The sequence below is a fragment of the Mauremys reevesii genome, linkage group 9 (genome assembly GCF_016161935.1).
Source record: "Mauremys reevesii isolate NIE-2019 linkage group 9, ASM1616193v1, whole genome shotgun sequence".
NCBI lineage: Eukaryota > Metazoa > Chordata > Testudines > Geoemydidae > Mauremys > Mauremys reevesii.
Window position 1 is genome coordinate 23,383,644 of NC_052631.1, and position 27,216 is coordinate 23,410,859.

Here is a 27,216-nt window from a genome sequence, read left to right on the forward strand (position 1 = left end):
TACAAGAGGAGAGTTCAGCTCAGTATATTATTTTGAAAATTAACAAATTACAGTGCCAATACTTCATCATTATAAAAGACTTGAGACTTATATGCAACAGAAAGTGTTATGGCAACTTTAAATGGGAGTTTTTAACTGAACGCAAGCCAGCAATATAAAAGAAAAGTTTCCCAAAGCAGCTTTAAAGAGACATGGTCAGATCAAACTTGGTAACAAATTAATGGTTTTTAAAATAACATAAGAAATTATTCTCTATATAATTTTATTGGAAAGAACGTTTTTAAAGAAATAAACATTCTCACTGGGTCTGCAGCACTGAGCTAGTAAATGAGAAGTGTAAATGAAGTCTCCAACTCCCTTTCCAGTCCCCTCAATGTGCAAGGAGCTTTATGCCTTCAGTTCACCTTACTTCCTAGCTCTTCAGTATCAAGTCACTTCTGAGCTGTATGCTGACAAGTTTCATCCTCAGCTGCTGATCTGAGCCACCACCACCCTGTTTCCCCACAATGATAGAGGTGGGATAAGCTCCATGGAAAGTAAAGGATGGACGTGGAAGAAAGATGCTCAGCAAGTGGGCGAGAGAGATGGTAGGACTAAATTGAACCCAATAAATATCAATCTGGCCCCTTCTCCAAGGGGCCAGAGATGCTCCTTCCTCTATCTAATTCCCCTCTCCCACCACACACATTATATCATTTCAATAAAAGAGCAGTCAGAAAACCAATAATAACTCAGTATAACAAACTATCTGACCATTATACTATTGGAGAAATACAATTATATTTTTGACAAAATGCAGTTTTGACTTGATCCTACAGTATGAACAAACAAAAAATTACTCCATTTGTAACGTGCAGTTGACAATGTGTAACTGTAGCAAGGATATGAAAATAAAAGTTTGAATTTGGATCATACAGAGTTTCACAAAGTATACCACAAAAACAAAGAATATTAAACACATTAAAAGTTCTCTTCTGTATCAGTTTCTGAATGTCCACAATCAAGCTACTGGATGAGAAATATTTATAAAGCAGTATTTTGTTGTCTCTTATATGCAACTCTGGTATCTCTGGGTAAAAATAACATTACATACATAATTTAAATATGGGGATTGCCCTCCACAGCGTATTAGCAAGGACGTTTTTTTTTCTTCCTCTGGAATGCTAAGCAACGATAATATGTTAGGATCTTGTGGGTATATAGCACATGAATGAATTCCTGTGATAGTAGGAGGTGGAACAGGCCATGAAAAGCCTAAGTCACATCACTTGAATCATTTAAATAACTGATTGGAAAAGCAACTAATGTGTATTGTGAGGAATGAGCCAGCACTGAAGGAGGTAAACTAAATGAACAGCATCTTTTCAGCTGTATGATTTCATGCATTTACATAATATGCTTTTATCTTCTAGAGAAATGTAAGCAAGAACATAGGAGAATGCCTAAAATTTTGTAAGAATGTTGCTGTAACTCCTTTCCTGGTGGTAACCTATTTTTCATGCTATAACTGTGTGACACTGATAGCATAATATAAAAACTAGCAATAGAAATAAAGAGGGCATACAGAAAGATCTATCTATCTATCTATAAACAAACATATAGTGGAACTGGAAAAGGTTCAGAAAAGGACAACAAAGATGATCCAGGGCATGGAATGGCTTCCATATGACGAGAGACTACAAAGATTAGGGCTGCTCATTTTAGAAGAGATGAGTAAGGGGGTTAGCTAGAGGTCTATAAAATCATGAATGGTGTAGAAAAAGTGAACAGAAAAGTGTTATTTATCCTTTCTCACAATACAAAGACCAGAGGTCACTCTATGAAATTAATAAGCAGCCCATTTAATACAAACAAGAGGAAGTACTTTTTAATACAATGCACAATTAATCTGTGAAACTCACTGCAGTGGGATGTTGTGATGGCCAAAAGTATAACTGGATTCAAAAAAGAACTAGGTGTATTCATGAAGGATAGGTCTATCAATTTTTATTAGCCAAGATGGTCAGGGATGCAACCCCATGTTCATGGTGACCTCAACCTCTGACTGCCAGAAGGGAGGGGAAAACAGGGATGGATCACTTCACCTGCCCTTTTCTATATAGTTCCTCCTGAAGCTTTGATCTAGCCACTGTCAGAGACAGAATACTGGGCTAGATGGGCCATTGGTTTAATCCAGTATGACAGTTCTAACATTCTTAGCCGAACATTAAGCAGGCCACAGAATGATTTTGAAAACAAAAACAAAAACCACCTCAGTTGGTGATACATAGGAGATTTCCTGCGGGAATACTCTTCCCTCCCCGTCCCGCCACATTAATAAACTCCATAGTTCTCCATACTTTTTTAAAGATGTGGCGGCACAGTGGTTAAGTCACTCGACGTCAATCCTGAAAGTTGTAGGTTTCAGTCTCCCTTGATCTCACACTGAAAAGCCACCCCAGTTCACCACGCTGCAAAAACGGGAACCTGATACATCAGGTTGGAGCATTCAAAGACGATCAGATTTGATGCTGGTGTACTGTTGACTATGAAACTGATGTGCCTAACCACGTTAGCCTGGTGAGCCACTGGCTTGGTGGAGCCTTGACTTTGATACTTCTCCCATTCCCTAACAACATTTCAGCTTCATACTCTGGATCTATTTTGATTCTCAAAGAAGGTGGGTGTCTTCTGGCTGTGGATGGTCTCTTCTAGTTGGTGTGGGGACCAGGAAGAGGCAAGGATTTCCCATAAGCAGTGTGGGGTTGAAGAACTTCTTCCCAGTGCCACTTATTGAAACTTGAGGCTAGAACTGATGCAGGCACTGACAGGAAGAAAAAAGCAGGCTGCAAGAGTCCCATTCAATGCAGCTTTCCTCCAAATCCCACATACACCTTTGTCATAGCTGGTGCAGTCAGCAAGATGGGGGTGCAGAAAGTATGTGAGATGGGAGTTCTCATGTGCCACATTTGTTCAGAATGGTACTGGTTACAGATGTGCGAGGAGAGTTCTCATCTGTCACAGCAGTTTCATGTCTACCTGAAGCATGGCCTGAGTGAGCAATCCTAGCCTCAGAGTCCTTGCATAGTGTAGGAAAATGGTGCCTTTTTTCTAAGTTAGCTCAACTGAGCAAGCTTAATTCAGTTGAAAACCCTACTTACCACTAATATAGACACTGTTTAAAATCAAGCTAAAGGTATTAAAATTCAGATTTAAAAAATGCCTTTTTCCCTAATCTTGACAAACTCAGAAATGGATGAACGTTTTAACAAGGAGAACTGACCTTAGCATTTCTAGGTAGATCTTAAAAACTGCTGGCTTCAATACACACAGTATAACTAATCCTGTTCATCATTTTCATACCTCTATACACAAGGCTGGTCTAAGAATTTGGGAGAGGATACATCCTAAACTTAATTGACTTGCTTCACTTTTAAGTATCTGTCAAGGGAATTTTAAAATCCTCCCCACTCCAGCTTCCTGCTGAAAAAGCCTCACTGCTTGTTGATGCCAACTCCAGTGAACAATTCATTTACTTCTCCAAGGCTATCTTAGGAAGAAAGGATGGCTAGAAACTTTTCATTTTGATGAAATCTAAGAATTTCTTCAACAGGGCCCAAAAGCAATCAACTAGATGCTTGTGCAAGCCCCCTCCAGCCAATCAGTAAAACAAGACATAGACTGAAATTTTAAAAAGTACAATTTACAGTAACTGAACATGAATCTGAGTAATGCTTTGCACTTCTCTAGCTCCTTTCTTCCAGGGGTCTCAAAGCACTTTACATACATTAAGTAAGCAAGCCTTACAACACCACAGTGTTATAGGTATCACTGTATCAATTGTATAGATGGACAGAATGCATTTTTCTAAGGTTACATTTTTCAAGTAGGAAAAATTCCCTTCTACCTTACACTAAAATATACATTCCTCTCCAAATTACTTTAAATAGCTTCAAAGAGCACTACTTGCTCAAACACCTAGAGGGTAGGTAACCATTCCTCCATCCCATTAATCTTCTGCAGTATGTGGGACCATTCTCAGATGTCGAAATTATGAAAAAAAGTTTAAAATATTATTTTTACTTAATATTTTTAATAAGGAAGGAAGCAAAATTGTTCTGCAGATTAACATGACTCTTTCCACTTTCTACTGACAGTTGTTTTTCATCTCTAAGTAATGCCTTTTGTCTGACCCAGATTAAGTTACTGTTGCAGCTAAACACATCTGCTTTTGGGTGAACAAACACACTGCGGGAAATCAGCTTGGGAGAGAAGTAGGTTAGACCCGTTAGAGCCTTTTCTGAACAGAGGAATAAATCCTTACAGACTAGAGGTTATCAGCTTTGAAGGGCAGGACCCTTGAATGAGTTCTGCTCATTTACTAACATTCAAACTGAATGTTTAATTTTGTCAATTAAGCAAACCTCTTTATAGCTTGAAGAGTCAATCTAGCAGTCAAAGACAGAGGGCATGATCTTCTAGTACTATCCAGGGCATTGTGTTAATTTATCCCCTTCCTGGAACTCATCTAACTCTTGTCTGTGATTTTCATAAGTATGAAAGTGGCCCTAATTCAACCCTGTGCAGAGGACTAGCAAAAGGCCTTGGCATCACATAAATCCCATTTAAACCCCATTAGCCTCGTGCAGAGGGCCAACGCAAGGCCTGAATTTCACTCGGAGAGTAACAACAGAGAAAAGCAGAGACCGTCTGTATCATCACCTGTAACAGAATTCACAGATTATTATTTTGCAAATATTAAAAAAAAAAACCTGTTGTATGAAACCACTTTCTGGTTTTCTGCTGGCTGGTACAGTATACCAATACTACAGAGAAATATTTAATAAAGCTATGACCTGATTAATTAAAATAATATGCACTATTAAATTGGCACATATTACTGATTCATTAAAAATAGTCAAACACTATTTCTTAGTTAATTCCATACCTCTTCTAAACACACAAATAACCTTTTTCTCTAAATGCAAAATAGTTATTTTGCACTTCTCCTCTTAGCCTCACCTTTCAAAATGAAGTAAAATTGTATGAATAAAGGCCTTGAAAAATAATAGCACCCAGCACATGCTCACTCCCTCTACAAAGAAAAGGGGGCACCACACTGCTTCGTGCTGTTGGCAATTGGTCTGTGCAAAACACATGTGCTTACTGAATTCTATATCCATGTGCCACTTCTTGGCAAAATAATGTATCTATTTGTCTTTTACAATTGAGCCTTTAAGGAGCACCCACATTCTAAATTCCAACACCCACATGAAACATCTGTATCACATTGCAGAACTCTCATTTACTTTATGAAATTATTTCTTTTTATGTACTAAGTGATACACATCAATGCAATACCAACAAATATATTGTAGTGATGATTATAGTGTTTTGTCAATCAGTGAGGCCCTCTACCCTAGTAAAAGATGAGGAACTCTTCCCATGTTCCCCATACACAACTCGAAGGCATGACAGAAAGAGCTGAGTATATCTTCTAAGGCATATTTGAAACAAATTACTCTTTGTTTCTTACAGAGCTGCTGATGTTTTTCAACAAGGCATTCCATTTAGAAACAATTCTTTTTTTAATATATTTCTCATGCCTTGTTCTTTATTCTTAATTGTTGTGGCATGGAAAGAGGAGGAGTCCATCTTCCTCTTATTCCTACTTAATGGCACAGTCCTCTGACTCAGTCATTTTCTCAATGCTGAAATATGACATTTAAAACAGAGGACTACTGGGGGACAAGAAGCAGAAGCAAACAAGAGCAAGCTCACTGCAGATAAATTACCTAGTAAAAGAACACAAAAAAAACACAGAAAATTATATGCTACAGGAGCAAATAATATAAGGTATTTCAAAGCTCTCTACAAGGTGTCAGTATCTTTTTAAAGAGAACTGGCATGTTGTCAGGATATATTCTCTGACAAACTCTAATAGGGCTTGTCTATATAGGGACACTCTGGAAAGTTAAGATAATCAACTAACAGGTGTGAAGTTCATTTGCATAAATGATAGCACAATAAACCCCTGTGTGGACACTCTCACACAGAAGTAAAAAGGCCTTAGCTTGCTGTATCTTAAATCCTGCTGCAGGAGGGCTCTCCACAGCCACAGAGGAGAAGGCAGGGTCTTCCCCAAAAGAATTCTGAGCTGCTTCCATTAAACTCTGAGAGATTAAGTGTGAAACCCGTCCTTTTCCTTTTAGCCTTCAAATTACTGTTGGTCTTGAACTTCTGGAAAACTTCAACCATCCAAAACTCCACACCCAGGGTACAATTCAAGCATTGGCATTAAGTAGGACAAACCTTTTGGCTAGTAATCCATAGGTTAATATAAAGATGAAGACTATAATATACAAATTGCTATGATTTGGCATAGTTCATGATTTTGTAAAGATTAAGGACCAAACAGTGGCCTCATTTCTATGAGAGGCACTAGAGAAGGTTGAGGAACTAGAGGCCAAGTAAAAGTCTAGTGGGACATTCATTTTTGCCTGAACACAACAGATGTATGCAGGATCCTCAGGGACCAGTATGGTGAGTCTGCTTTATAAAATTCTTTATACCTTCTGCGAAAATGATCAGTATAAGATCTCACACACCTGCTGCCAACAGCAAAATGTTTTTCTTGATCTTACTTTTTCTCATTTAAAATATGCTAGCATAGAAAGGGATACAACTGAAATAATTTAATGAAACCAAAAATTATTCTTAAAACTGAATAGAAAAGTATAGGGGCTTAAGGTTGTCATTTCAAGACAAGCAAAATTTTACCTTATTGAACGTGAACAAGCACAGAATGCTGATATGCAACACAACAGCTACAAAAGAAGAAAACACGGCCAAATTTATCAAAGTTGTTTTCATGATTGTTTCCGATGGGGGAAATTAAATTAAATTTCAACTAAAAGGTTTTCCAAATACTAGATAAGTACAAACATATGCAGTACTCTAAGGTCCAAAATCCTACCCTTCAGAAGAACAGCATGCAAGTGAACATTTCAGACTAGCTCTGCATTTTACAAGGGCAGCGGGATTTATTGTATCCTGATCTTTTTTGTTTGCTTTTCATTTACTATGGGAGAGCTTCCCCCTCCCACCACGACATGCTGTTGCCATTCAGATATGGCTAGACAGGGCCACTACTTTTACTCCACGGAATGTACTTTCCATGTACTCCATCATCCCCATAAACACCTCATTACCTCAGCTCCATAAAGTTTGTCCAAGTCAAAAACTAGTTATAGCATCATATGACACACTATTATGTTTCACCAGTCAGAGGTGTCTAGATAACCTAATGATATTCCATGAGGATCATGGCTGATAGCATACATGACAAAAATATCATAGATATACTAAGGCCATACATGCATCATGAAACATTGTAATGGACTCTCTCTTAAGTCATGATTATGGTCATCAAGAAAATGGATTCCAAAAAGAAAGCAATAAGGACTACAGCAATTTGTGGCATGCAGCTAAGTAAACAAAATGCAAATTTGCAAGGTATCCCGAGTGCTGAATCTTCCATCAGCATCTTAGTAAGATAAAGACATGTAAAATCACATGTCCATGTAGCCAGAGAGTTTCCTGTTTATGACACATCCATAATGTGTATGGAATAAGTTACTCACAAAATTTGTTCCTGATATTTCATCTGATATGAGTGTGTTACAAATAACTTATGGACAGTGCTAAATCTTTCAGCTTTAGGTCAATTCACACAAATGTCTTCTCAGTGTTAGTCAGGATTAAAACATCAGTCGTAAACAGAGATTTTCCAGTTCAGATATACCAAGGAGATATTATAAGAGGAAGAAGTACTCTATGTAACTAAAGTAAGAACAGTTCAGAACACAGAATAAATAATGAGACAAACATAAGAGGTTAAACACTGTTTAAAAAAAACTTAGTCAGACATGCTGATAGCAGGCAATTGTTGACCAAAGTAACTGCATGTCACCAGAGACAAATATTCAGACAACTGCTATAATACATGTTTGCTCGTTATTCATTTCATTTCTGATTCACTATTTATTATAACTACACTGCATCCTGTTACATTACATCAGTTATGATGTATCACCATGTGTTTTATTGCATGGGACATGTTATATTATGTTACCTCTGGAACTTGGCAATAGCAGAATATCTGCCATTCACACCAAACGACAAATACTGGAAAAATACCTACTACCTTTAAGTTAAAAAGATACTTATTAGCTTGGTAAAACAACATGACGTGGCATGTTAGGTCAGTTTATCACACTGTGCGGTTTAAACGTACGTAAACTGATGCAGCACAGGGAACTGCCTTGTACCAAATTTTTAACAAAGAGTTAGTACGCACAACTGCAGACACCAAAATACACCCGTTACCCATAGGTTGGTGGGTCCCCAGAATGTATCTCTCAGAGAACCAACTGACTTAAACCTAGTTATACTTATTTAACAGTAAAGACTGCTACTTAATCAGGATGATAATTCCGTTTAAGTAGGGCTCCGACGATTTACTGACGATCGGCCTTTGTATTTAATCTCAGTCTTGGGCTAGTTTTGTCTCTTCACTTCTCTAATAGCAGCTCTTAGTCTCCCCTTAGGGATCATACAGGTAAGAAATATATGAAATACTTCCCCGCCTCCTGTGAACTTATTCCATCCATGCTGAGCCACTATACTGGACTTCTCATGGCTGCCCTTGCCACTGGGTAAACAGCAGGCTTAGGTCTTTTCATATTAGAAATAGTGCTTCTTCCCATCTCCATAGGACTGTGTGGTAATCTGATGAGCTCATTACAATTCTGCAGCTCACTAGACAGGAGTATCACCATTAAAAAGGAAGATTCCATTAACTGGAAATTCCATTGAATCAGAATGAAAGACCATCTACCATATCATAATCTCAGAAAAAGAAGATTGTTCAGTGTCTCTAGTTATATCCCACCAATCAACATAATACAGAATAGGTCATGCTTCAGTATAACAGCATAATACAGAATGGGTCATGCTTCAATATAACAGACCACTGAACTCTAAATTATTATGCAAATATGAAGATATTCAGCTCATTCACACACAAGAAGAGTTCTCCAATAGATTTAATTTACAAATCCCACCCTCTCCTTATGTGATGATTTTAATGCTTGTATCTTTCATTATTTGTTTCCTCAGGCCACTATCTTATGGTATTTACTAAAAGTCATATAGTGATTTCAAAGGAATATTTTTATCACTGCTCCTATAGAGTAACTCTCGATGGAAGCAGAAAGGAATACATATGCCAGCAATACTCCCTATTGAAGACAGACGTAACCACAATGGACCAGTGTCAATATGGAATAACTGTTCCAGAGCGAGCCATCCATTGGTCAAAAGGATCTGAGATAATGTGTATCCTTTATTGTTAGTTCATTCTGTCTATCTAGGCCAGGTGTGAGCAAAATATGGCCCATGGGACAGACTGGCACATCTAACATTTCTATCCAGCCCACCAGGCTCTTTGGCTGCCCATTCGCAATCTCCAGGCTGCTAAAAGTCCTGCGGCGCAGTGGGGCGCTCAGGCAGGCTGCCTGCCTGCCATGGCCCCACACCATTCCCAGAAGTGACTATGGCCGGCTGCTGCTGCCACATCTCTGTTCTCCCCTGGTAGAGTGGGAGGCAGCTCCACGTGCTGCCCCTACCCCCAGCACCATCATCACAGCTCCCATTGGCCAGAAACTGGACACAGGCAGTGCATGGAGAGCCTCTGATTCCCCCCTCACAAGGGGCACGCAGAGACATGCCAGCAGCAGCCAGCCACAGCTGCTTCTGGGAGCAGCGTGGGGCCACAGCACGCAGGTAGCCTGCCTGAGCCCTGCTGCACTGCCCAAATCCTGCACCTTGCACCCACTCCTGCACCCCAACCCCCTGCCGTAGGTCAGACCCCCTCCTGCAACCAAACTTTTTCCCATACCCTGCACCCTCTCCTGCACCCCAACACTCTGCACCAGCCCCATAGCTCCCTCCTGCACCCAAACTCCCTCCCAGACCCTCATTAATATAGTAGAAATGTTCAGCCTGTGCCACACCCCGCCCCCAAAAATTATTGCCCACCCCTGATCTAGGCTCTCTCTCTCTATGGGAGTGGTCCCCAAGCTGTGGGACACCCCCCCTAGAGGGGCATGGAGGAACATTGGGGAGAGTGCACGGCGAAGCCCAGTCCAGCCCGCACAGGGGGAAGGGAGGGTGCGCCACCCAGCCCCGCTCTGCGTTACCAACAGGTAGAGCACCTCACAGTAGTCTAACCTAAAAGCAAAAAAAAAAAAAAAAATGGGGTCTGTATCTGAGAGAAACACATCCAGTGTCTTGGCCAACCACAAATTTAAAAAGACATTTTTGGCCACTGATGAAATCTCAGTCTCTAGCCAGCCCCATCTCACCCAGGCAAAAACCAGGACCATGGCAATGCATGGAGTGGTCAGCAAATGTAACAACTTAATACGTCAGCAGCAATAGATCACAAGAGAAAAGCAGGACAATGAACAGACGAGCAGGGATACTTAAAAAAGGTACTTAACGAGGCACAATAGCTTATTTATTTTTATTATTCAAATACAGCTGGATCAAAACCCCCTTAAGTCAAGGGGAAAACTTCCTTTTGCTACTACCACACTTGGAACTAGTGTGCTAAAAATGGCCGTGTAGCCGTGGTAGCACTGAGCAGCAGTATGGGCTAGCTGCACTAAATACAAAGCCTCCCAGACCCATGCCACTGCTTGCTGCTACCCGTGCTACTGCAGCTACACTACTGTTTTTAGCATGCTAGCTCAATCAGAGCTAGAATAAGTATGTCTACTTGAGCTGAGAATCACACCCCCAGCTAGCATGGCCACTGCCACATCCCCAGAATACTGGGCATTCCAGTACTTCTGGGAAGGGAATGGGACCACCCCCACTAGCGTGACCTTGCACACCCGGTGCGACCTCACACACAGTGCATGCAAGGTCATGCCGCATGGAGAAAGCCATTTTGAAAGAACCCCACCCCCTGCTGGCGTGAAGATGGATGAAAGTCATGCGTGCAGGTGTGTAGCGACGTGCTTTTCAAAATGGCATCCCTCTTCGGTGACACTGGACAAAACTACATCTGGTTTTGAACTGGAGGAGGGACAAACCATAGAAAAAGAGGAGTATTCAGCTTAAAACCTGATGAATGGCCTGTCTACCCCCAGCTCCAAGTGTAGACATAACCTTTGACTCCAGCGCACTTTGAATCAAGCCTACAGTATGGGCCAGGCCTCTGGGGGGAAAAATGCATTGGTGAAATTTTCATTAACTGTTCAAGCTTTGCTACAAAAATACCGATAAATGGAAAATTTAGTTCACCTCTAGCAAACAGCTCTAAGCAAGAAGAATGTGCCGCTACATCATCTGCTAATACACTGAATGTTACAGCTATTCACTGTGTAACTGATGCCCAGAGCTGTAAAAACAATTAGAAGCAAATGCACTCTGCTAAAAAAGGTTTTTGAACCAAAGAAAACAAAGAATCTACTTCTTCTTTATTCCAAGCTCGGAGCCCAGAATGGAAAAAATTACCCAAAAAAAACACTGCAGTAAGCAGAATGGGCTACAGGCTAGTGTATTATGTAACTCTGAGTGGCCATCCATATTATAGGATTAAAGATTTATTAGCAATGACTGCTGAAGATGTTCTTTAAGTCAATCTCAAATGTGTTACAGTCAAGTTAAATTATTACTCTCCTTGGGTGGCTCACAGGACTGTTAACGGATGACAGAGTGCTTTGCCTGTAGGCCACTGGTGCAATTCAGTGTTTCTTCTCTAGTGTTTCCAATACATTCCAGGTGAATTCTAGCTGAAAGTTATTACCATTAAAGGGCTCCTTAATGCTCAATGTGTAATGAGTTAGCAGTTTCAGTCCATCTCACAAAAACTACCACCACAACTGACAGTCTTTAGAATTAGGCTGGTGATTGGCTGGACAAAGACTTAGAACTACTCTCTCACCCCTAAAGATGGTCTCTTCAGAACAGTGCCAATGTAGAGTGGAAGCTTTCAGTGCTGCTGGCTCATGCCGCACTATTCCGTGGTCAGAGGACTTTAGTGTCTAGCGAAATCAGCAACACATACGCACCTTTCACAAACACCACATTATTGCTAACTAAATAAACAAAATGGTACTATTTAGAATAGAAACATATTATAAACCTACAGCTGGAAAATACATACTTGGTCAAAATAAGAACACAGAAAATGAGGGCACAGAAAATAGAGTGAACTCTGGTTAAGAAGAGAAGCAGAAAAATTAGAGAAAATAATGGAAACCAGCTCCTCAAAACCTTTTGGTTTTAGGAGAAGCCAAAAACCACTGAATTTCTTTTACAAAAGAGGGTAGTGGAGGTACACTGTTATTTTGGTAAGAAATCTGCTAGTGTCATAATGGGTCACCAAAAAACATGTAATGGCATATCCTCAATAGAAGGTGAAATATAGGATGTCTCCAACAATTCTACAGCATCAAATAAAAGAAGTCAACATATTGTTGAAACTCGTTTATAATGACTATAACAAACAAGTTCCATACCAAACCAAGTTCTTTATATCATCAACAACAAATATCCAAGATGGACTACTATAAGGTGCATAATTAGGAACTTAGATCTGAAAAAATATTTATAGTCATGTGGGTGAAAGGTGGAAAAAAAGAAACAAATAGTGGGAGAAAAGGTAAGGATGAAGGCAGGAACAGAAGTAGGAAAAGGCTTTAAAACACAGTTTCCATGTTTAGCTTTCTCCTGTCTTCCCAAATCTAAGCTGACATATATGGTGCAATATTAAATAATCAGTTTGCAGATGCAAGAACAAAAGCTACACTGTGGGCCCAGGAAAAGGACAGAATTTCATAACTAGTGCTTCTGGTTTCAGCTTTAAAGTAATACTTGCTGATAAATAGGTAGAAGAAAAAGCAGACTCACCTATTTGTATTAATTGAGAAAGGAAACATTTACAGCTCTTGATCACTGTACCCAAAACCATCAGTTTAAAGCCATTCCATATCAGTTTAATACTGGAGAGTGGTACAGTGCTGACAGATATATAAACATAATGAAAACAACATATGTTACAGAACTAGATGTATAGTCAAATTTCCCTGCTTCTCCTGTTGCTTGTTAGGTTTTCATATAGTCATAAGGAAGAGAAAAACATCTTAAAAAAAAAAAAAAAGGGAAAATGTGACAGTAGAGCCATAAAAACTGGGGGAAGAAGACGCAGTGGGTATACCTGAAACTATTTATAACTAATGTTTTTAGGTTGCCTAGAATTCAAGTTGATTATGCCCTTTAATGTAAAAATACTTTTTAAAATTTTTTTAGAATAACTGTCTGACTGAATGAACTTGGTAATTTGGTTCTCCAGTTTTATTACTGCTATAATGATGAATATAGGCACTAAGCAAAATCAACCAACAGATAAAATACAGTATGAAATATTTATGCATTTGATACTGCCAATCTACTGAAGTTCCTATGAAGGCAAAACTCCCACTGTGTTAATGGGACTACCACAATATAACTTGCATTATGCATGGCAGTAAATGTTTGCAAGATGGGTTCCCATGTAGGACTTAGAAGCCATTTCAAAACTACACACATGCAGTACTAACCAATTTCACATCAGTTTCAGTGCTCTAAATAATTCTTTCAGAAACTGAATTGTAAGCTTTTCAGTCCAAGGTTTCTGTTTTTTCTTTAACAGATTATTGTACCTATTTTTAAGGCAATAAGTACACATTTCAGATATGTAAAATCCTTATTCTGCCAACCATAATAGTCTAAATTTTTATTTGAACAACTTTAGATAAATTATGACTCCAGTAATAAAGGTATTTTCCATCTTTGTCAATAGCTTTCTCTGAAATAATCTGACCTTTCTTTCACTTATATTTATTGACTGGCTCTAAATATTCAGATAATAAATATTTGCTTCTAAGGAATGCATCAAACTATGATTTAAATTAAAATACTAAAATGTATTCAAGTATGAACTACACTTGATTCAGGTTGATTCTGGAAGGGAAGCCAAAGCCTGTTTACATTCTGAAACCATCCTTTCAATTACATCGATGAGAATGTTAACATGAAAAAATATAAGGATGAATATCATGTTCCAACCTTTCTGTTTTTGATTCACTGTCAGCCGTGCACTGTTCAAAGTCTCGACTAAGACATTGTAGTTGCGCTTGAAGTCTTTTTTCCTGCTCTACACTTCCTTCATAAAACTTCATCTCCTTTTCCATTGCTTTTACTTTGTCTTCCATCAGCTTAAACTCATGAAGGATCAAATAGCTGACTCCACAATATTTACACACCGTCTCATCCCGGGACATCTAGAAAAAGAACTAGTCATCAGAATGCTTTTAAGAAATGTATTGAAACTAATTAGTAAACTGAACAAATCTAAAACAGGACTAATTTTAAATGATTATCACAAGGATCATTGATTATCAGAAGTCTATTTATTGATTTACCATATAACAACTAAAATATTTGCTACATTAGCAAAACGAAATCAAACTATAACCCAGTAGTTCTGCCTGTTGGAATCTTTACAAGGTGCCTGGACTTGTCAATGTACCATACATACCCATGTGTCCCCAAAAAAGAGAAGATGGACTCACTGAAGTATATTTTATGGGGAAACAGTTCAAAATAAAGAAAAACACCCAGTTTGTATTTTAGAAAGCTGCTTTCTTAGTATGACTTCCAGATTGTCTGAGCCAGAAAGGTCTTGCTCTGTGCTGTTTCCGGGCAACTCATCTTCTCTTAAACAGATCAGAAGAACAGCTGGAAGTAAATGAAGTGATACAATCCAGCAGGTCCTACAAAAGCACATTCAGAGTTCACAAAAACCATGAGTAAAACAGTGATCACTATTAGGTCTGCTTACATGGCATGTGTGTCATATGGAAACTCTGTATGATTTGGCAGGTGTGAAGTTATTCATCATCAAAAGATAAATTATTCAGCACACAATGGACAACTGATTGAACCACCATTTCTTAAACTGAGAGGCAGAGTTAACTGGCAAGATACTGCAAAACTTTCAGCAAAGCTTGATGAAAATCTAACACACAGGGAAATGTGGTGAGGCTTTCAGGCATACAAGACATTTGTTTAGTCAGTTATCCCTTAGTTTTCCATTCTAGTCTCTCTTCAGGACTTCCAGATCAAGTTTGCTCAGTTTACCAGTACAATTATGTTTTTTTTCCAACAATAGCCTTGCAAACTCAGCTTATTCTTTCCGGCTAATTCATCAGGGACAGTAGAGTTTCTGCAACTGGAACATACATATTTTACAATTATGTTGATGCTACAAAAACCAGAATAGAATTCTGCTATTTTCCCCACCATGGTGTTGTCTCTCTGATGCAGCAGTAAAACTTACTTTTGTCAGTTAGATAAGCAACTTTAGTTCTGAATATACACAAGAAGCAGATTTGTTGAGTTGCCCCAATGGCTGGATTCAATAAGCAGCTATTCTACTCAGGGCAGCATGGCCTAATGGCTGGAGTCAACAGAGTAGCCACCTCTGAGGGATTGTGTGGCCTATTGGGGAAGTGGGGCACCACTTAGGAGGGTGTGGCACCCAGGGTTAGGGGGACTCAGGCCCTCCCTGTTCCTCTAAGTCCTAGCCCAGGGCCCTAGCAATGGTGGGGGTGCTCACCACCAAAACACGCTGACTGGTTCCCTGATTCACTCACTAGAGAAGAGTCTAAGTCCCCTGGACTGCTTCCTACCCTTTCTCCCTCAGGGATTTTCCACAGTTCCCCTGGGTCTTTGGGGTCCTCAGCTGGCATAGCTCCTGCCAGCGCGGTCTCTTCTCCAGACTCATCAGTCAGAGCATGTAACAGTTCCCTGGAGACAGCCAAGAGCCTGCATCCTCCCACTTCAGCAGCCTGCCCGGATTGAGTTGGGCTGCTTCCTTTTATACTCTGCCTCTGGGCTGAGCATGCCCAGCACAGCCAGAGGGGTGGGACTTCCTCAGCCTGCAAAGCACAGTTAACTCTTTCAGGGCTGGTGCGGGGTCGGTACACCCCATCACAGACTCAAAGAGAGGAGGGGCGGGGGCGACATGGTGAGACTGAGAACAATATGTAAGGAAGATTATTTTAACAGTGCATTTTGAATTGACTGGAGGGGAGTGATGTGGGTATAAGGAAGGTCACAAAGGAGGTGATTACAGTAGTCAAGTTAGGAGAGGGCTTGGAGAATTGGTTTAGTTACTTGGACAGACAGTAAAGATCAGATGACAGAAATCTTGTGTAGTAAGAAGCTGAAAGATCTGGATGTAGCTTGAATGTGCAGGGCAAGAGATAGTCTAAAAAGGTTGCAGACCTGAGTAACAAGAAGTTTAGTAATGTTGGCCAACAGAGAGAGAGGAGGAGGAGTGTGGCAGGCTTGGAAAGAAAGTTCAGTTTTATCCATGTTAAGTTTAAACTGATGGTGAGATATCTAGAAAGAGATGTCAGAGAGAAAAGCTAAACTGCGGGATTAAGTGAAGAGAGAAAGGTCTGGAGTGGAGAGATTGCATTTTGAATCATTTTGATATTTGTAGCTAGATAGATCACCCAGACAAAGGATGTAGAGAGAGAAAAAAATGGGGCTCAGATCGATGCATGTGACCAGGGCCAATCAGAGGGGGGTCCAGGAGGGCCATTTAGACACTTGTTAATTTTGTGGCATTTGATAAGTTTCACAACTTGTTTTTATGTGCATCCCTATCAGACCAAAATGTGATACACTCCCTCAGCTTAGAGCAGCAAATTTAAGCAAATAAGAGATGTGATTTGGTAAAAGACATTTTTTTTTGCACAGAAAAGGGTTAGAAAAGCATTTGTTAAATAAAAAAATATTCAATTATATCTCATTCTTTGTTTTTTTTGGTGCCTTAATTTGTTTTCATGTGTCGTCATTTTTTATTTTATTATGGCTAGGGGTCTCAAAAGCTGAAAGTGGCCTGGGCGTCTCTGGACCTCTGAGAGGGCCTGTGTGGGACCCCACAGAAAGTGAGAAGAGCAATTTGCTAAAGGAGACACTGACCAATCAACCACCAAAGAGGCAGTAGGAGAACCAGAAGAGGACAAAGTTTCTAAAACGGATGATATGCCCTACAGTCAGGGGCGGCTCCAGACCCCAGCACGCCAAGCGCGTGCTTGGGGCGGCATGCCGCGGGGGGCGCTCTGCCGGTCGCCAGGAGGGCGGCAGGCGGCTCCGGTGGACCTTCCGCAGGCACCCCTGCGGAGGTTCCGGTGAAGTCGCGGGACCAGCAACCGGCAGAGCGCCTCCCGCGGCATGCCGCCCTGCTTGGGGCGGCAAAATGTCTAGAGCCGCCCCTGCCTACAGTGTCAAAAAGCAGCAGAAAGGTCAAGGAGAGTGAGGATGCAGAAGGGGATCTGTAATTTAGCCAACACAAAGTCACTAATGAGAGTGATGAGAGCAGTTTTATTTGAGTGAAAAGGGTGTGAACCAGTCTGGAGCAGATCCAGACCTGACTGGAGGATATCCAGGCTGAAGTTAGAGGAGAGAAGTTCAAGGGAGCAGTTATTATCTTATTATCTTAAAGGCACAGGGAAGAAGGAAGATGGGGCCATAGCTGGAGGGGCAAAATAGAGTGACTGAGCATGTGGGAGATCACACCATGTTTTTTATCTTTGTTTCAATTACTTACGGTCAAAGGTATCATAAAGCAGTATGACTTAGAAAGATCAGAAATCAGAAAAACTGCAAGCATAGCCCAAGTTAAAAGAAATAAATCCCCTTGTGCTAAGGATGGTGGTGAGGAGAAAAAAGAGATGTTCAAACACATGCGTGCACACCAAAAGAGCCAGAAAGAACATTTTGGAATGTTTTTTTTTTAAATGGGATTGAATAGAAAAAAAAGATTGCATTTAACCAAAAGGCAAGTAACTTGTCAAAAATCATTAGCTAAAGAGTCACTATTTAAAGGTTCAGTAACATGCTGCATTTTAAATGTAACTTGATAAAACCATATTTTGGGATGTTTGCTCTGGGATTACCAAGACAGGCATTATTTCCTATCTCTTAATTTTGACTCAGAATAAAGTGACAGTGGCTCTGAACAAACTTAAAAACTCAAAGTTTATTTTTCCTGGCAGTTACAATCTGTACTTGGAAATATGAAACTGTTATTCAGAACAAATATCATAAGATTCCAAAGCACTAAAATTACTATATTGAAAAAGGACAACATGAGCTGTTATGGAGAGGGAGGAGGGGGTTGTTATCCCCAAAAGAACATTGTGCTCTCTTGCAGTACCACCACTTCTGTCTTTCAAATAAACAATTATGGGCACTTCACTCTGTCCCCGTGTAAAGAACTCTGTCACATTAAAATTTCCAGTTCAGACCCTTGAGTACAGATCTGTTTCAGTTCTGCTAATTGAACTAAATGGTTGGGAGCTTTTCAGAGAAATTAAACTAAAGTACTAAAAATAATTTCCTTTTTGAGTTAATGAACAAAGTTTGTTCTAAAATTTATTTTTTTCTAGATAAAGTAAAAATGTGACACCCCTTCAAGTCAGGCTGCACTTTTAGTGCCTGATCTTGCATTCTCTGTGCACCCAAAATTCACACTAAAATCAATGGATTTTACATCAGTACATACCCCTCTGCTTGCTACCCTCTACCACCAGCCCTGGATTTTATATGCAGAAAACCAGTTATTGTGGCACAGGTGGGCTGTGGAGTTTTTATAGCATGTTGGTGTGGGGGGGGTGGGCTTCAGAAAGAAAAAGGTTAAGAACCCCTGGTTTAGAGAGTACAATGAAAATACATGATTCGTCAGTGAAAATGTAGCTAATTTAGGGCCTGATCCTGCTAAGTGCTCAACATCCTCAATTGCCTTTGAATTCAGCCTAGCAGGATTGAGTCTTTAGGAAACAAACGTTTAGAACTAAAAGTGCATCTGCATCAGTTAAATAGTAAGAGAAAAGAACTGTGACTGCCTTTCCCTAGTAAGTGTACAGCATTGTACTGTTCCTGACATTGCTATCATGTTGTTCGGCTGCTGATAAAGTCATTGGGTTTTAAATTGGAAAGTAAAAAGAATCATGTATACTAATATTTTTGAAAAAACCCCTTATAAATAGCTAATGATAGTTATGAACATAAAAATATAATTATTTTCTTCTGTGATATGATACAGGAAAGGGCTTTAATTAATTGAGACAAGTCCCAAGTATATTAAGGCTACAAAATAGTGTCTGATAATTTATAAAGTAGTCATTCATCTCAAATAAAATTAGTTTTCAAAACAAAAAGGTTTGACAATACTAGAGGGTTGCATGCTTCATTGTTTATGTAGGCCAAGCCGTAAACTCAGCCAAGACCTTGTCTTGCTATGGCAAGGCTCCAGGGCCCTCCATTCTTGTCAGAACTCTGTTGATTTTGGTGAAAACTGGAAATCTGGATTTTAGTAAAATCAGGCTTTTCTGGATTTCCAATTTTCACTGAAATCAATAGAGTTCTGACCAGAGTGTGTGGGGGAGGGCCTGTCTGGAATGGAAGACAGGTAGAGTAGGAGGACACCTGGCCAGAATGGGCCTGAGAGGCCCTCTTGAGGGACACAGAGAAGCTTCTAGCAGCCTGAGTTCCACTAAAATTGGGCCCTCAGAGTGCCCATTAGTGCTGCTGGCAGAGAAAGCTCTTTGGTGCCATAACAATATCCCCTGTCCCCTTGCCCCAACCTAACCCTCATCCTAAATCCTAAAATCAGGCCTTTTCAGTTTTCCCAATTTTCATCCAAATTAAGAGACCAAAGTGGATGGGCAAGGAGCCTGGCTGGAGTAGGACCTAACCAGAATGGGGATTAAAGGCCCAAATGTGGGGGCTGACCAGAGTTGGGGGTGAGGAACTCAGCTGGAGGAAGGGGCTGGGCTGGAAGTGGATGAAGAGCCCACCAATCCTATTATCACCCTAAACTCTAACCCTGAGGTCACTGCCTCGCCCTTATATCCAGCATGACCTTGCTACCCTCCCTTAGGCCAGTAAAGTCAACACCTCATCTTTGTACCCAGAGTGACTCTGCTCCCCTCCCACAGATCTTTGTTAGGTCACTCCCTCACCCTTGTATTCTGAATGACCAAATGGTGATTTTAGTGGAAATCAGGATTTTCAGTTTTCCAATTTTCACCAACTGATGCCTAGACCATTCTATCCATCGAAGTCTTGATTATTCCCCTGAAATGTTGGTTTTCAAAAGTTACTGCCATACAGACAGACAAAAAATTGCTATCAAGTTGAGTGTAGGTCCTCGCTTCACTTGGGCAAAAAGAGGACCAAGCACAGCCATTTTATATTAATCACAATTTAAAGTTCAGAGACAAAACTTTTTACAGCTTATACACAAAGTACTTAGAATGAGAAGAGGGTTTTTTGGTTTCTGGACTATTATGATGACAATCTATAAAGACCTCAGATCATTAAACTGATTAGATAAGAGTACCTTAAGGTGATATTAATCCATCAATGTTTCTGAATTCCCAGACAGCAGTGGTGATTCATAGTGCTTCTCACTATCTACAGCTGGTCCCTCCCTCCCCAATGTACTACAGGAGGAGGTCTGGGTGAAACAGAGTAAAAAGAGTAGGAGGAGAACAGATCAGAGATGTAAGCAGGGGTGCTGGAACAATTTGTATAGTGGGGGTGCTGAGAGCCAGTGAACCAAACTGTAAACCCTGAATATGATGGAAACCACTTCAAGCCAGGGGGTGCAGCAGCACCCCCAGCACCTGTAGTTCCAGCACCTATGCATGTAAGCATAGGTGTGCACACCCTAATGCCCCCGGGCCGGATCCAGCCCCTCAGGGCTTTGGATCCAGCCTGCAGGATTTGCCCCCTGTGGTGCCACAGGCCCCAGGCCACTCTCAGACCTGGGCCCCCGTGTGTTGCTCCAGGCACCACCCCCCACAGCTCCCGTTGGCTGGGAACGGGGAACTACGGCCAATGGGAGCTTCGGGGGAGGTACCTGGAGGCATGGCAAAGGCAGAGCGCGGAGCCCTGTGCCCCCCTCAAAGGGGCTGTGCAGGGACATGGTGAGCGGCGTGGGGCCAGGGCAGGCAGGCAGGGAGCGTGCCACTGCAGGTAAGCAGCACTGGGCTGGAGCCTGAACTCCTCCTGCACCCTGCCCCCCAACTCCCTGCCCTGAGCCCCCTGCCTGCACCTCGCACCCCAACCCTCTGCCCTGAGCCCCCTGACTGCACCTCGCACCTCAACCCCCTGCCGAGCCCCCTCCTGCACCCCACCCCCCAACTCCCTGCCCTGAGCCCCCTGCAACCTCCCTCCTGCCCCCAACTCCTGCCCTGAGCCCCTGCCTGCACCTTGCACCCCAACCCCTGCCCTGAGCCCTCCTGCACCCCAACCCCCAATTCCCTGCCCTGAGCCCCCTGCCTGCATCCACACCCCTCCTGCCCCCCAACTCCCTACCCTGAGACTCCTGCCTGCACCTCGCATCCCAACCCCTGCCGAGCCCCCTCCTGCACCCCACCCCCCAACTCCCTGCCCTGAGCCCCCTGCCACACTCCTCCTGCACCCCAACCCCTGCCCTAAGCCCCCTGCCTGCACCTCACACCCCTCCTGCACCCCAACCCCGCCCTGAGCCCCCTGCTGCACCCTACACCCTCATACACTCCAACTCCCTGCCCTGAGCCCCGTCACACCCTGCACCCCTCCTGTACCCCAACCCCCTGCCCTAAGCCCCCTGCTGCACCCTGCACTCCAACACCCTGCCCTGAGCCCCCTGCTGCACTCCGCATCCCTCCTGCACCCCAACCCCCTGCCCTGAGCCCCCTCTTGCACTCTGCACCCCTCCTGCACCCCAACTCCCTTCCCTGAGCCCCCTCATACACCCTGCACACCTCTTCTGCCCCAATGCCTTGGCCTGAGCCCCTTCCTGCACACCGCACCCCCTCCCACACCCTGCACTCCCTCCCGCACCCCAACCTTTATGATGTTCGCCTTTAAAAAAAAAATTCCGTGGGTGCACACCTTAATTAAATGTGCTGCGCACGCCTATGGGTAAGTGGGAAAAGGACCATACAGGGCCTCAGCAGGAAGGATGAGGAGGTTGAATCTGACATGGTAAAAGACAGTAAGCCAGTTAAGGGAATCAAGGAAAAGGAGTTGTGATTGAAGCAGTTATAGGAGAGATGACTTTAGCATGGTGTTTTTGACAGACTGAAGGGCAAAGAGGTGGAGGTCAGGGGCGGTAAGAAAAGATTACAGCAATCAAGGCAAGAGATGACCAATAGATGGACATTAAAAAATATTCTACTTAACTTTACATTAATGTACTAAGTGCACTGATAGCCACATATGTGAGAGAGCTCTTGAGGATTAAGAGCCAAAGTAGCGCAAATCACAAACAAAAAACATAACACCAAATAACACCAGCGATAAATTTGACCCATAAGAATTTGTGCCAAGGACCTGATCTACATAACAGCAGATACTATGCAAACATGACAAGAAGTCTGTGAAGTACAAATAATTTTGAAGGGCAGCATTTCCAGCTGTTACACTATAGCATCTCTGGGAGTAGATTCAGCTCTGAGCTGTATTAACTTTTTGAAAAACTAATGGGGTTCCATGGCTACGCTGAACATCTTTTAGCCCACCACAGACAAGTGGAGAACTGAACCAAGATGGATAGCCATTCCTATTACGTCTCTCTGACTCTATACAGTAGACATCTGGGGAGCATAAATCACGCAGGAGAAAGAAAGCTTTAGTGGTCTGACCCATTCTTAGCCAGCTGAATAAGTCACGCTAGTAGCTTCTGAAATGACAAGAATGGAACCTTAAATTACAGTATTTCTACATGTCTGAATAACTTGTAAAGAGCATGACTTTGGGATACTGCCCACTGTGGCCCATACTTTAGATTCCACTGACAAGAATTACTATACTACAGGAATTGCATGTTTCGGTACTTATAAAACATGAAAAATAACCTATCCAGTCTACCTGAATCTTTTTTTTCCTTATTCATCTACTTATTTAGAAACAGATCTTTGTGCCCCAATGCTAAACACAGGGCTAAACACTTATATTTGAAATATTCAATTACAAAATAACTAAATATTGGCCTTTCATCTTAAAGGCCAGCAACTAAGTCCCCTGTTTTGTGAGATTTGCAAAGGTTTAGATTAATTCTGATATAAATAAAATAAAGACTTGAAGCTACAAGCAGGAGTGTAACTGAATGTTTAATTTTAGTGTTTGGCCAAATAGCAAAAAACAATATTTATCCAAAGCTGTACTAGAAGCTGAACAATGAATATAAACAGAAAAACAAACTTTTACTGACCCGAAGTTCTATGTTTTGTAATTCCTTCTCCTTTCTAACTTTTTTATTCTCCCCTGTATTATTTTCTTCTTCATCTGAATGCTCCACTCCTCACCCCACCCCCATCACCCTAATTCCCTTTTCTGACAGATTACCTCTAGTTTCTCCTGTTTCCCTCCCTCCTAATCCTGAATTTCCCCCAGTCTTGCAAGACAAAAAGAAATGACTGAGCTAGTCACACAGCTAGGACTACAGGGAGAAAGAGAAGTTTCCTCCTAACTATTCAACTTTGAATATTCTGTTGAAACTGATCCAATTCTTTATTCAAAGCCAAATTTCAGTACAGGCCTATTTTATAAGCAAGCCTCAATTTTACGAACTCTGAGACTACAAAAAGAAAGATTATTGTGAGTCAACTTTAAAGCAATGGTTTAGTTGGAAAATAGCACAGCTTGCCATGTGTACAAGTAAATGTCAGAATAATTATTAGACACACAAGGTGGAAGAGGTAATATCTTTTATTCTGTTGGTGAGAGAGACAAGCATTTGAGCTTACAGAGAGCTCTGTGTAACATGTCTACAACAGCACTGCATAGAATAATTATTCAAAATTTCCCATTGGAAAATTGCACTATTAGCACATTTTGAACATATATGAACACAGTAAAAATAGGAGGATAATAAGAACAGAATGTCCCCCAGGTTGAAGAGTTCATTTAAAACATATACTAAAGCAATCAGCTTGTCTTAAGGGGAATTATATTCAGATTTCATGCAACTTCCACTTTTTCAGACATTTGCTGCCTGAGAATAAAGAAGAATAGTTAATCATAAAACTACCATAGTATTTAAAATCACTGTGTGTATATCTTTTGCTATATTTATACCACATGTGGTCATACAAAACAGCACAAACTGCTATTTACCAACCATAGTATAAACTGCAAACCATTATAAAAAGTGACTGTAGTCTCCACTTGTGGGTGTCAATAAGCTCCTCCCATACCAAAGACATCAGTTACCTTCACACCAATATACTTTAAACAGGGAAAAAAAATATCTTTATACATCCACATTCATGCACACTAAGACAAAATATGAAGTGGAATTGGAGGGTATATAATTTTTATTGGCACTCATTTGAGAAGACTAATACTTACTTGTTCTGCACTCATCCCAAACTCATGGTAGTAAATATAGGCACATAGAAATCGTCATACTGGATCAGATGCTGTATTTGTAGAGTGTTATTAGTCTATGTATAATGACTTCCAGCCAGTGAAATATCCATAAGTCATTGTAGAATTTTGACCTTAGATGTTGTTATATTTCTAATATTTCTTACCTTTTGGATTTCTTCTGGTAATGCATGCATAGGAACATGTCGATCCATGGCCTTCCAAAATTCAGGCACACTTATGAAGTAGGGCCACACAAAACCCCTGGAGATTAAATGGTCAGAATTCGTTTAACAAGAGGGCTAAAAAACTGTAACTATCTTAGGCAGCATTTTCAGAGGAGTTGCATGTGTACTTTTTCTTATTTTATTTCAATCTTGCTCAAGGCTTCAACATTTTGTACTTGACAAAACTTGACAAGACAAAACTACGCACACCATATATAGCCCCATTCTCTCTTGTCCTCCTACAGCTTAAAGGATCTGGGCTTGTCTACACTACTGTTTAAGTCAATGTAATTTACGTCACTCAGGGGTATGAAAAAGCCACCTCCCTGAGCGATGCAAGTTACATCCACCTAAGCGCTGTCCACACCAGCGCTTATGTCGGTGAAAGCCACTCTCCCACCCACACAGCTTCCAGCTCTCGCCTAGGTGGAGTAATTATGCTGATGGGAAAGCAGTTGCACTGATGTAGCGCTTCTAGTGTAGACTAGCCCACAAATGAGAATTATTCCACTGGTACTCTGTTCTGTTTTCACCTATGAATTTAAGAACGAAATTTTCAAATGAAATTGAAAACTGTCCATCTATATAAACAATAACATTATTTAGTCATATCAGGTCAAATTCCACAAACACAATTCTGCTTTCCTCTCTGCTGTTACGCTGTTACTCTCAACTGAGAGAAGAATTTGGTTCATTGACTTCAGTGCAGCTGCGCTGGAAATAAGCAAGATTTGGCCCAGGGATGCCAGTAGGGTGACACAGGGATGAGGGTGAGCACAATCTAGCCCGGCGACTTCAGTGGTGCTCTGCATAAGTATGAGCCAGAGCGCAATCTTGTTCCACTGCCTTGATTGAGCTGGTGCATGTAGGTGAGAGCTCAGTGGGGCATGGTGGGGGAGAGCAAGAGCAGATTTTGACCACTAATTGCAGTGGGGGTGGAAACAAGCTAGACTTTAGCCCAGTAGGGAAGTGCTGGGACCACCATGAGCTGACTCCTCCTGTTGACAACTCTCCTGGCTCATGATGCCTACAAAGAAGCTTGGCAGCATAGGGCCACTGGTGAGCTGAAAGGGCTGCCTAGGGTGCCGACTGAGGCTGTGTGCTGCTTCCTCCTACTGCCCCGTGGCCTTGTCCCGGGCTGTAAGCACCTTGGGGCAAGGGCTGTCTTCCCACGCCAGTCTCTACAGCGCTGGCCTACAGACTCCCGTGGGGCGGGGACGCAGCGCTGAGCCTCGAAGGATACTGCTCTGCATAGATTTCAGAGTAGCAGCCCTGTTAGTCTGTATCTGCAAAAAGAACAGGAGTCCTTGTGGCACCTTAGAGACTAACACATTTATTGTAGCATAAGCAATTTGTTAGTCTCTAAGGTGCCACAAATACTCCTGCTCGGCCTAGGAACGTGCCACCGGTAGCACTTAGCGATACGTCCAAACTGTAAGAAACTGCTCTTGTATTAAACTGCTCCCTGCCCTAGCAAGTGCCTACAGCCGGCGGTTATTGCACTACAGTACATGTGAAATTGCTGCGTGCAGAAACGTGCTCTCTGTGGCAGTCAGGACACGTACAGCGTGTAAGAAACAGCTTTGGTAAAGCGATGCCGCTTTCTTTGAACGTGCTTGAAAACTGTGACCCCTGTGTCAATCTTCCCTCCCCCGCATGTCCGACCCCCGAGCCCAGCGGAGCCTCCCTCTCCCTCTCCCGACGCGCCGCCCCTGACTCCGAACGGGGCCGGCGGGCTCCGGGGTGGTGGCCCCGCGGTGGGAGGGGGACGCGCAGGGAGTTGCGGGGCGGGGATCGGGCATTTTCTTACCTCGGCGTCCCTCGCGCTGCCGGGGACTCCTGCGGCTTCTCTGGTAACCACGGCAACCGCGCAACACTGAGGAACGTAACGACGCGTCAGTTGACGTAAGAGAAGCGGAAGAGAGTCACGTGCCTGGCGAAAGACGAGGCCGAGGCTGGGGGGTGGCGGGAGCGGCTGCCGCGCAGCGGTGAGTAGGTCGGGGAGGCGGGGGGTGCGGTCACCGGGCCTAACTGAGCAAAACTGGGCTCGCTCGGGCTGTAGCCCCTGCTCGTGTGAAAAGTGCAAACCTCCGTCTCTTCGCTGGGAGTTTAACTCGCCTGCTGAGTCCCTAGGAACACGCTGTGTTCAGTCTTTCCCTCGCCAAGGTAACGCCAATGAATGATGACAAGGAGAGGGGCAAGAGGTGACGCAGCCGTGTACAAACAGATGGTGGCTGTGTTTGCAGAGGCTAATTATATCCTACTTTAGGTTATGAAATAATATCCAGTGAGGCTGCCCGGTCTGCACTGCAGACTGATTGGGGTGTAGTCCAGAGACAGCGTGTACTTCCATCAAAACAAATGTGCAACAGTTCATACATTTTTAATGTGTGCTTTATATATTAAAAAAACCAAAAAGCCAATGAGATAATAGCAATGATTATGTATAGCTATTGTG

General features: G+C 42.1%; 1 protein-coding gene across 3 annotated transcripts in view; it reads right to left on the reverse strand.

The window, feature by feature from the left end:
• The window catches only part of LEKR1 (leucine, glutamate and lysine rich 1), a 128,224-nt gene extending 101,480 nt beyond the window's left edge, over positions 1–26,744 (reverse strand). Inside the window, exons 1-3 of one of the 3 annotated variants that reach the window (XM_039488816.1) lie at positions 26,569–26,744; positions 24,699–24,795; positions 14,161–14,375 (exon numbers count right to left, since the gene is read on the reverse strand). In XM_039488816.1, the coding sequence (XP_039344750.1) occupies positions 14,161–14,375; positions 24,699–24,746 (263 nt within the window). In that variant the 5' untranslated portion in view covers positions 24,747–24,795; positions 26,569–26,744. Of the gene's footprint in view, positions 1–14,160; positions 14,376–15,433; positions 15,764–15,785; positions 15,966–24,698; positions 24,796–26,568 lie in introns of those variants that run through there. The other 2 variants (XM_039488815.1, XM_039488817.1) reach the window with 2 other exon arrangements.
• Between the last annotated feature and the right edge of the window lie 472 nt (positions 26,745–27,216).